This window comes from Musa acuminata, unplaced genomic scaffold (genome assembly GCF_036884655.1).
Source record: "Musa acuminata AAA Group cultivar baxijiao unplaced genomic scaffold, Cavendish_Baxijiao_AAA HiC_scaffold_1137, whole genome shotgun sequence".
Lineage (NCBI taxonomy): Eukaryota > Viridiplantae > Streptophyta > Magnoliopsida > Zingiberales > Musaceae > Musa > Musa acuminata.
Genome location: NW_027021349.1, coordinates 1865001 through 1875460, shown reverse-complemented (window position 1 = coordinate 1875460; position 10460 = coordinate 1865001). Strand labels below are relative to the sequence as shown.

At 35.5% G+C, this 10460-nt stretch overlaps 1 protein-coding gene across 3 annotated transcripts; it reads left to right on the top strand.

Moving 5' to 3' along the window:
• Nucleotides 1-4186: 4186 nt before the first annotated feature.
• LOC135585646 (receptor-like protein kinase FERONIA) lies at nucleotides 4187-6365 on the top strand. 3 transcript variants are annotated; one of them, XM_018818936.2, is made up of 3 exons: nucleotides 4192-4347; nucleotides 4431-6050; nucleotides 6135-6365. In XM_018818936.2, exons 2-3 carry the CDS (start codon nucleotides 4544-4546, stop codon nucleotides 6197-6199), a joined length of 1572 nt encoding a protein of 523 aa, XP_018674481.2. In that variant the 5' UTR covers nucleotides 4192-4347; nucleotides 4431-4543; the 3' UTR covers nucleotides 6200-6365. The 3 variants fall into 3 exon arrangements, with proteins under 3 accessions (XP_065034836.1, XP_009419819.2, XP_018674481.2); XM_065178764.1 differs by having other exon boundaries at nucleotides 4187-4347; nucleotides 4554-6365; XM_009421544.3 differs by having other exon boundaries at nucleotides 4191-4347; nucleotides 4431-6365.
• The last annotated feature ends 4095 nt before the right edge of the window (nucleotides 6366-10460 follow it).

Sequence of the window (10460 nt, the reverse complement as noted above, 5' to 3'; positions counted from 1 at the left end):
TATGGTCCCGTGATTTTTTTCGTATTAAAATTTTCATGTAAAAAATTAATGTATGATTGAGTCATTGAATTATTATTCGGTTATAATAAATTTTTCCAACAAAACCTATTCTTGTGATCCAAAAATACTCGCATTTAGACCCACTTACATTATTTTTAGAGGTAATTTTAAAAATAGTATTACTCGGTCTAAACTTAAGCAAAACAAGTTTAAACTTTTGACAAACCTTTAGATTACTCCCCGATGCACAAAATTATAACTTTTCTGATTTTTCTAAAATTTATTTGATATTTTTATAGTATTTTCATTTTCTGATTACTCTAAGTTTTTCTAATTTTCTAATTTCTTCAAATTTTAAAACTTTCATACAATATTTATTAACCTTTTAAATTCTAAATAAGTTTTTTAATTTTTATAAAATTTGGTGCAATTCAATGTAACTCAGTCTAAACAAATCGTGACTTTTAAGAAACCTTTAAATTGCTCTAAGATGGATAAAAATATAATTCTTTATTTTTAAAAATTTTAAATGATAATTATTTTGGTTTTTTCATGTGAATACTTTAGATTATCATAGCAGGGTTGTGGTGATTTAATTTTTGTATTTGAACATGGAGGCCAGTAGTGTTTCTCGTATGATTAGTTTGAATGGAAATAATTGGATGATATGGAAATCAAGAATAGAAGTTCTCTTGTATTGCAAAGATTTGTATGGACCTTTGCAGTGGGATAGTGCAAAACCCACAACTATGACAGATGATGAGTGGAAGAGGTTAGATCGAAAAATAGTTGGGTTTATTTGATAGTGGCTTGATGATAGTGTCTTTCACCATGTTTCTACTGAAAGTTCTATATATTCCCTTTGGAAAAAATTTGAAAGTCTCTATGAAAGAAAAACAACTGGTAACAAAGCTTTTACGATAAGAAAACTTGTGAACCTAAAATATAGAGAGGGTACTTCTATTACTGAGCATTTGAATGAAATGCAAAGTATTACTAACCAGTTATCCTATATGAAAATATCTCTTGATGATTAGTTGCAGGCATTGTTACTTAGTTCATTACCAGAAAGTTGGGAGACACTGACGGTTTCCCTCAGTAATTCTGCGCCAGATGGTGTTGTCACAATGAGTTAATTAACAAGCAATTTATTGAATGAAGAGTTGAGAAGAAAAAATTCAGCAACTTCTCAGAATTATTCACAAGCACTTATCTTAAAGAACAGAGGAAGGCCAAAGTCTAAAAGTAGTTCACGTATGGGTAGGAGCAAGTCAAGATCAAGAAAAGATATTATTTGCTCTAACTTTGGTGAGAACGAACATTACAAGAACTAATGTAAGCAACCTAAGAAGATTAAGAAAAAGGGAAAAGAAGTGGAGTCTACAGAGTCAAAAGATAATACTACAGCTATAGTGTAAGGTGGTGATTATTTGATTTTGTCTCCTTCTGTTGATATTTTTGCTTGTGTGTGTTAAGATATTGAGTGGGTGATTGACACAGGTGCTTCTTATCATGCTACACCACGAAACACCACGAAAGGAGTTTTTTGCTACATACAGGTCTAAAAATTTTGGTGTTGTCAAGATGGGCAACTATGGCATAACGAACATCATTGGCATGGGTGATATCCATTTAAAGACCAACCTTGGTTACAAGTTGGTGCTTGAGGCTGTAAGGCATATGATTGACTTGAGGCTGAATTTAATTTCAGTTGGAAGACTAGATGATAAAGACTATGATAGCAGATTTTAGAAAAGGCAATGGAAGCTCAATAAGGGTTCTCTTGTTATAGCTAGTGAAAAGAAATGTCATACTTTGTACAAGTTGTAGACTAAAGCTTATGGTGAGTAGTTAAATACTACAGAGAAAGACTTCAGCATGGAGTTATGGCATAGGCGATTGGGACACATAAGCGAGAAGGTGCTGCAAGCTCTTTCCAAGAGAAAGGTATTGCCATACCTCAGAGGTACACATCTGAACCCTTGTATTGATAGTTTGGTTGGTAAACAACATAGAGTTTTATTTGCTAGTCCTGCTTTATCTCGAAAAATATATGTCTTAGATCGTATTTATACAGATGTATGTGGTCCTTTGAGAATAAAAACTCCTGGTGGATCTATTGATGTTCTTGGTATAAGTGGTGTACTTTATTTTATCACTTTTATAGATGATTTTTCCAGGAAAGTTTGAGCCTATGCTTTGAAGACCAAAGATCAGGTGATTAATGTTTTCAAAGAGTTTCATGCTAGGGTTGAAAAGGAGACAGAAAAGCAATTAAAATGCATAAGATCATATAATGGTGGTGAGTACACAGGATTATTTGATGATTATTGTAGGTCACATAGGATCCAACATGAGATGACAGTTTCTGGTATATCTTAGCATAATGCAATTGCAAAGAGGATGAACCGCACCATCATGAAAAAGATCAGATGTATGCTTTCATAGGCCAAGCTACCCAAAAGGTTTTGGGATGATGCTTTGAGGACTGCAGTTGATGTGATCAACTTATCACCATGTACAGCCATAGATGGTGATGTTGTAGAGCATTTATGGTCAGGAAAGATGTTTCCTACAAGCATTTGAGAGTGTTTGGTTGTCATGCATTTGCACATTTTCCAGACAATGAGAGGCCCAAGCTGGATGGTAAGACTAAAGAATATATTTTTCTTAGCTACTCACATGATCAGTTTGGTTACAGGTTGTGGGATCCGGAAAAATAGAAGGTGTTTAGAAGCAGAGATGTAGTTTTCTTTGAGGATCAAACCTTTGAGGATTTGAATGAGAAGATACAAGCCAAGACTTCTGTAGAAGGATTAGCAGATTGTGACCCAGTTACTCCTCCAGTATATCAGGGTGATGGGGGAGATGTGGAGGAAGATACTATAGAGCTTGATGTTGATCTACTTGCAGGACATGTTGAGCAAGAAGAAGATTGAAACAACATGTGTGATGGAGAAATAATAAATGTGTATTGCAGTACTCTATTTTTGAAGGCATGTGCACTATTAGCATTGTCAAATAATTCTTATGTGTCATCGATATTCGACATGAGGTGATACCTCGAGGGCATTGACAGCTCTTTATTTAGACTTATCAATAATACACATGATAGACGGTTCAATTAAATACATCACTGCAACAACACTAACACCTTTTGAGTGTCAATCTAAAGATCATGATTTGGGAGCATTACTTATGTGGTGAATCCTTACAGCAAGCTGTATAATTTTAACGTGTTGATCTACAGTTTATCATCTCTGAGATGCTTTTCTAGTATATCCATTTGGTGAAACCTAAACTTTTCATTTTACGAGATCTATTATGATATACTGAGTCGGTTTTTAATATTATTATGATCCTCTTGTTATTCTGGAGAAGATTTATTATAAATATATTATCATTATTGGTGATAGTTAAAGTTTGAATTAGATTACGGTCCCGTGATTTTTTTCGTATTAAAATTTTTATGTAAAAATTTAATATCTGATTGATTCATTGAATTATTATTCGGTTATAATAAATTTTTCCAACAAAACCTATTCTTCTGAATGTGTGATCCAAAAATACTCGCATTTAGACCCACTTACATTATTTTTAGAGGTAATTTTAAAAATAGTATTACTCGGTCTAAACTTAAGCAAAACAAGTTTAAACTTTTGACAAACCTTTAGATTACTCCCCGATGCACAAAAATATAACTTTTCTGATTTTTCTAAAATTTATTTGATATTTTTATAGTATTTTCATTTTCTGATTACTCTAAGTTTTTCTAATTTTTTAATTTCTTCAAATTTTAAAACTTTCATACAATATTTATTAACCTTTTAACTTCTAAATAAGTTTTTAAATTTTTATAAAATTTGGTGCAATTCAGTGTAACTCAGTCTAAACAAATCGTGACTTTTAAGAAACCTTTAAATTGCTCCGAGATGGATAAAAATATAATTCTTTATTTTTAAAAATTTTAAATGATAAATTTTTTTGGTTTTTTCATGTGAATACTTTGGATTATTTCAATTTCTTCGATTTCTTCAAATTTGGTCAAAATTTGATGAAATGGTGAAAGTCCAAACATCGGCCACATATTTACTTGACTCAGTCGAGTCTTTGATCGACCAATTGCATATGAATGCCAAACTCGAGTGGATGCTGAGTCGACCACCGAGAATTGCTTTATGTGGACTCCGTTTGTTTGTGTGTGTCAGTCTTCGCGCAGACTGCATACTATTCACTCGAAAAATCTGGACTCCTGCAATCTCTTGCTTGCGACGTTCGTGGCGCAGACGCATATCGTGAACGCCTCCCTCCGCGACTCCCATTTCAACTCTCTCGCGGTTCTTCGTGGTAACTCTCTCTACCGCCTGATTTCTCCCTTGTTTCTAGGGTTGATTTTGATGCAATATCAGCTGGTTTTCCTCTGCTTTTAGCTGAACGTGAGGCCGAGAGTTGAAGATTTAGATGTTGAATGCTAATTTTCCCTGCTGAGTTCGGGAGAGTAGAGTGAGGCCAATCGATTTCTTCGTTAAAGATCCGATTTTTGATGGATTTAGGGTTCCTTTTCCTGGATCAGTCATGGTCTCTGATGCAGCTCCGTTCCCTTCTCTGTGCCTCCGTCGCCTTCTCGCTATTGGCGGCTACTTTGGTCGTCGTTGCTGTCGACAACTCCACCTATTACGTGCCAAGAGACGACATCCTCCTCAACTGCGGCGCCTCCGGCCAGGCATCTAGCTTCGACGGACGATCCTGGACCGGCGACACCGGAACCAGGTACGCCCCCTCCTTGAACGGCGGCGGCAGCTTCGATGCTCTACATCAAGATCCATCAGTCTCCACGGTCCCGTACTCGACCGCTCGGGTCTTCACTTCTCCCTTCACCTACCGCTTCCCTCTCAGCGCCGGCCGGAAATTTATCCGCCTCCATTTCTACCCTTCCGATTACTCCAACCATGCCGTTTCCGATGCCTTCTTCTCCGTCACATCTGGCCCTTACACCCTTCTTCACAACTTCAGCTCCTACCTAACTGCTGATGCCCTAAATTTCGCGTATCTAATCCGTGAATACTCCGTAAACGTCTCTACCGGCGGCCTAAACCTCACTTTCATTCCATCAACCACCCATCCCAACTCCTATGCCTTCATTAACGGTATCGAGATTGTATCAATCCCCGACTTGTTTAGCTCAGCAACACCTTTGCTTGTCGATGGAGATGATGGTCATATTGTTTACACTATCGATCCCGACCAAGCTCTGGAGACAGTTTACCGGCTCAATGTGGGTGGGCAAGCAATTCCCCCCATCGAAGACTCCGGCTTGTTCCGCTCTTGGGACGACGACTCGCCTTACATTTATGGGGCTGCATTTGGTGTGACCTACTCCAATGATCCGAATGTTACCATCACATACCCGACCAGTGTTCCAAGTTACATTGCACCACCGGATGTCTACTCCACAGCAAGATCAATGGGTCCAAACGCACAGGTGAACTTGAACTACAATTTAACCTGGATTCTCCCGGTGGATGCTGGCTTCTATTACCTTGTCCGGCTACATTTCTGTGAGATCCAGTATCCGATAGTGAAGATAAACCAGAGAGTCTTTGACGTCTACCTTAATAACCAGACTGCAACAGAAGAAGCTGATGTCATTGGTTGGAGTGGCGGTATCGGTATCCCTGTGTACAGGGACTATGTGGTGATGACAATGGGAAGAGGACAGATGGATCTGTGGGTTGCGCTTCATCCAGATACACTCTCCAAACCGGAGTATTATGATTCCATCTTGAATGGGCTTGAGGTGTTCAAGTTGCAGAACAGTAATAACAGCCTGGCTGGTCTTAATCCAGGAGCACGCTCGCAGTTGTACGTCGATCCTAGAGATGTCAGGAAGGGGAGTGCAAAACACAAGAGTGAAGTTTCTGTTATTGTTGGAGTGATTGGAGCTTTTGCTGTTTTGCTCGCTGTTATTTGCCTGATTGGAATATGCAAATGCCAGAAGAATAAGAAGATGAAGAAAGGGAAGGGTGCAGTTACAAGCAATGGGCCTTATGGTTTGTCGCCTCTCTCCCTCTATGGCAACGCACGTTCAGCTGTGTCGGCCGAGTCTAACCTCTGCCGCTACTTCTCCATTTCAGGGATAAAAGCTGCCACAAGTGACTTTGATGAGTCTACCGTGGGGAGATTGATGGTGGGATCATAAGGTTGAGATGCTTTCCAAGCTCTGACACAATCACCTTTGTCTTTTGATCGGTTTGTAATAAATCATTGAAGCCAACTTATTTTTAAATTATTATAATAGAAACACAATAATAAAAACCGATGCGAAAATAAAATAATACATCTCTATCCAGTCAATAATTTTTACAGAGGTTTCTTCTTGAACTTTGTTACTTCTTGGCTTAGAACTTTCGTTTTAGATGGTGTATGAAATCTTTTTTTGCTTCAAAGAGATGATCGAGTCCAGAGACCAAAATTCTCATATATATATATAGATGTTCTCCCATCAAAAATATTTATTTTTACCAACTCATAACGTTCAAGAATTAATTCAAATTTATAATATTTGGACTATAACGAAGAATTTTAATGATATTAAATATTTAATTTAATAATAACGATTTTATGTATAATGAATAAAAAACTAAAATCATTTAAACCTTAATAAATGAAGAAATTCATGATAATGAATTATGAATCTTAATGAGAATGGTTATATTATTATTAAATAAGATATTTAATAATAACGGTTATATTCTCCCACTTGATCCATACATTTATCTTAATAATTTGAATTAACCTTTCTCGAACAACTTTCTTAAGAAATAAATACATGAATCATAACGATAAGTCTTCTAAGAGCAAGTATTATCATCCATGTATCACGATATATTTAGTTTCTTAATCTCAATGTGGTAATATTACTTAATGAATAAACCTTATGTTTATTCTTAGTCTAGTAACAATATATTTTCTTAAAATAATGTGCACATGAATGAGAAAATATTATAATATATAAGAGTTTCAATATCATTACAAAGTGGAACCAAGTCTCATTTTCTCTACATGATCCTTGAATTTTAAAGGTGGCATACCTTTAGTCAAAGGATCAATAATCATCAATTCAGTGCTAATATGGTCAATAATCATTTTATTTTCTTTTACACGTTCTCTTATGGCTAAATACTTAATTTCGATGTTTTTACTTCGACTTCGACTTTGATTGTTTTTAGCCATAAAGACAGCAGCTTAATTATCATAGAAAATTTTTAATGACCTAGAAATAGAATCCATGACTCTAAGCCCAGAAATGAAACTCTTAAGCCATACACCATGTGAAGTAGCCTCCAAACAGGAGATAAACTCAACTTCCATGGTAGAAGTAGCAGTCAAGGTCTGCTTGGTGCTTCTCCAAGAAATAGCTCCACCGACCATTATAAAAATATATCCTGATGTTGATTTATGAGAATCAACACAACCGACAAAGTCTGAATCTGAGTAACCAATCACATCCAGATTGTTTGTATATCTATACATAAGCATATAATCTTTGGTTCCTTGTAGATACCTAATCACTTGCTTTACAGCTCTCTAATGGTCCATACTTGGATTACTCTGATATCGACCTAGCATCCCCACAATAAATGCAATATCAGGTCTAGTACAAACCTGAGCATACATAAGGCTTCCTACGATAGAAGCAAATGGGATATTTTTCATTGATTCCCTTTCAAGGTTGTTCTTTGGGCATTGGTTCAAATTGAACCTAGAAATCTTTCTAAAAGTTTATCGATATAGGTTTCTTGTGATAAACCTAAAATACCATGAGGTCTATCTCTATGGATCTTAATGCCAATGACATAAGATGCTTCACCCATATCCTTCATATTAAAATTTTTAGAAAGAAATTGTTTCACCTCATGCAGCAAACCCTTATCGTTGGTTGCAAGCAAAATATCATCTACATATAAAATAAGGAAACATATTTTACTCCAACTAACCTTCTAGTATATGCATTGATCCATGGGATTTTTAACAAATCCAAATGAAAAAATCACTTCATAGAATTTAAAATACCATTGGCGGGAGGCTTGTTTTAAGCCGAATATAGACTTCCTAAGCTTACAAACCAAGTGTTCACCAACACTAGAGGAGAAACATTCACGTTATTTCATATAAACCTCTTCCTCTAGATCTCCATTAAGAAATGACGTTTTTACATCCATTTGTTGTAACTCAAGGTCAAAATGAGCAACTAATGCCAAAATAATATGTAGAGAATCTTTCTTAGATATAGGAGAAAACGTCTCCGTATAATCGATTCCCTCTTTTTGAGTAAATCCCTTTGCAACAAGTTTTACCTTGTATCTCTCAATGTTGTATAATGAATCTTTCTTAGTTTTAAAGACTCATTTGCAACTAATAGCCTTTGCTTCATTAGGCAACTTTACAAGATCCCAAACTCCATTGCTCATCATGGAATTCATCTCTTCTTTCATAGCATCATGCCACAAATTTGACTCTTTGTAACTCATGGCTTATGAAAATGTTTTAGGATCATTTTTGGCTCCAATATTATAGTCATATTCTTATAGATATACAACATAATCATTAGGAATTGCTGATCTTTTATTTCTAATAGATCTTCTTAATGTTATACTAATATTTTCCTGTGGAACTTGTGGTTCAACTAGTTATTCAGGAGCTTGTTGTAATTCCTGAACTGCTTGATATATTAGAATACTATCAACAACTTGTGGAATTTTAATGATTGGTTGTTCAGCACTAGTTTGTACTTGAGGAGTGCTATGAACTATAACCAATCTATCATTTGATGTGGAAGGTTAAGATTTTATATGATCATGTGCGGAAACTATGTTCCTGAAATGATCGCTCCTACTAATCACATCATTCTTAAGAAATTTAGTATTTTTTGATTCCACAATCCTAGTTGTGTGAGATGGACATTAGAACCTTTGGACTTTTCGGCATATGCAATAAAATACCCATTAATAGTCCTCGGGTCCAATTTATTCTCTTATGGATTATATATCCTAACTTCAGATGGACATCCCCAAATGCGCATATGTCGCAAACTCGGTTTCCAACCTTTTCATAATTCAAATGGTGTCTTTTGGACAGCCTTGATTGGAACTCGGTTTAATATATACACAACCGTCTTTAGTGCTTCAGTCCACAAGAACTTAAGAAGATTGGAGTTGCTAAGCATACTCCGCACCATGCTAATAATGTTCGGTTTCTTTTTTCTGCAACACCATTCTGGTCAGGAGAACTAAACATAGTATATTGGGCAATAATCCCATGTTCTTAAATAAACTTAACAAAAGGACCAAGTGCTTGTCCATTTTTAGTATATCTACCATAATATTCTCCACCTCTATCTGATCTCACAATTTTAATTTGCTTACCACATTAGTTCTCAACTTCAACCTTAAAAACTTTGAAGGCATACAATACTTCATTTTTGTTATGAAGCAAATATATATACATATATCGTGAGTAATCATCTATAAAGGAGATGAAGTATTTCTGGCCATGTATGTCCATGTCTGGATAACATATATCAGTATGAATGATCTCTAATAAGTATGAACTCCTATTAGTACCCTTTTTGGACTTATTGGTCTGCTTTCCCTTAATACAGTCCACACAAGTCTTAAAATTAGTAAAATCAAGAGTACTAAGTACCTTATCTTCAAGTAATCTTTTAATTCTCTCTATGGAGATATGTCCTAATCTCCGATACCATAATATAGAGAGGAGTCCTCATTGATATTACACCTCTTAATGCTAGTGTGAACATGCATTGAACTTTAAGTATTATCATTTTGTAATAAAATACAATAAAGACCATCAAACAAAATATCATTCCGAACACAATCAGAATTATATAATAAACGAAATGATATGTCTTTAAAATTAAAGGAATACCCAAATGGTATGAGTCTGGAAACAGAAATTAAGTTTCGTGAGAAACTTGATACATAAAAGGTCCTTTCCAATTTTAAAACAAAACCACTACTTAAAGTTAAAATGCATGTTTCAATGCCTCCACATGTGAGCCCATCTTATTTCCTGATAAGATGCTTTGCTCACTTCCCACTGGCTTCCTTAGGTTTTGCATACCCTGCAAAGAGTTTGCAATATGGATTGTTAATCCAGAGTCAATCTATCAGGTGTTAATATTAACATTGACCATATTAGATTCATAACACACAAACGAGGTTAGTTTACCTTTCTTTTCAAGTCATTGTTAGAATTTCGTGCATTCCTTTTTCATATGTCCCTTTCTTTTACAAAAGAAACACCTTGCTTCTTTCTTGATATCAGCTTGGGGTGGTATTTTACCTTTTTCCTACTGATGAGCTTTCTGATTGGCTTGATGTTTGTCAGTTTTGTTCTTCCCACGAGTGGTTACCATCAATGCACTCTCACCCAATTTC

Excerpts from the sequence above, each read along its gene's own strand:
- LOC135585646 (XM_009421544.3), top strand. The coding sequence starts at position 4,544 with ATGGATTTAGGGTTCCTTTTCCTGGATCAGTCATGGTCTCTGATGCAG.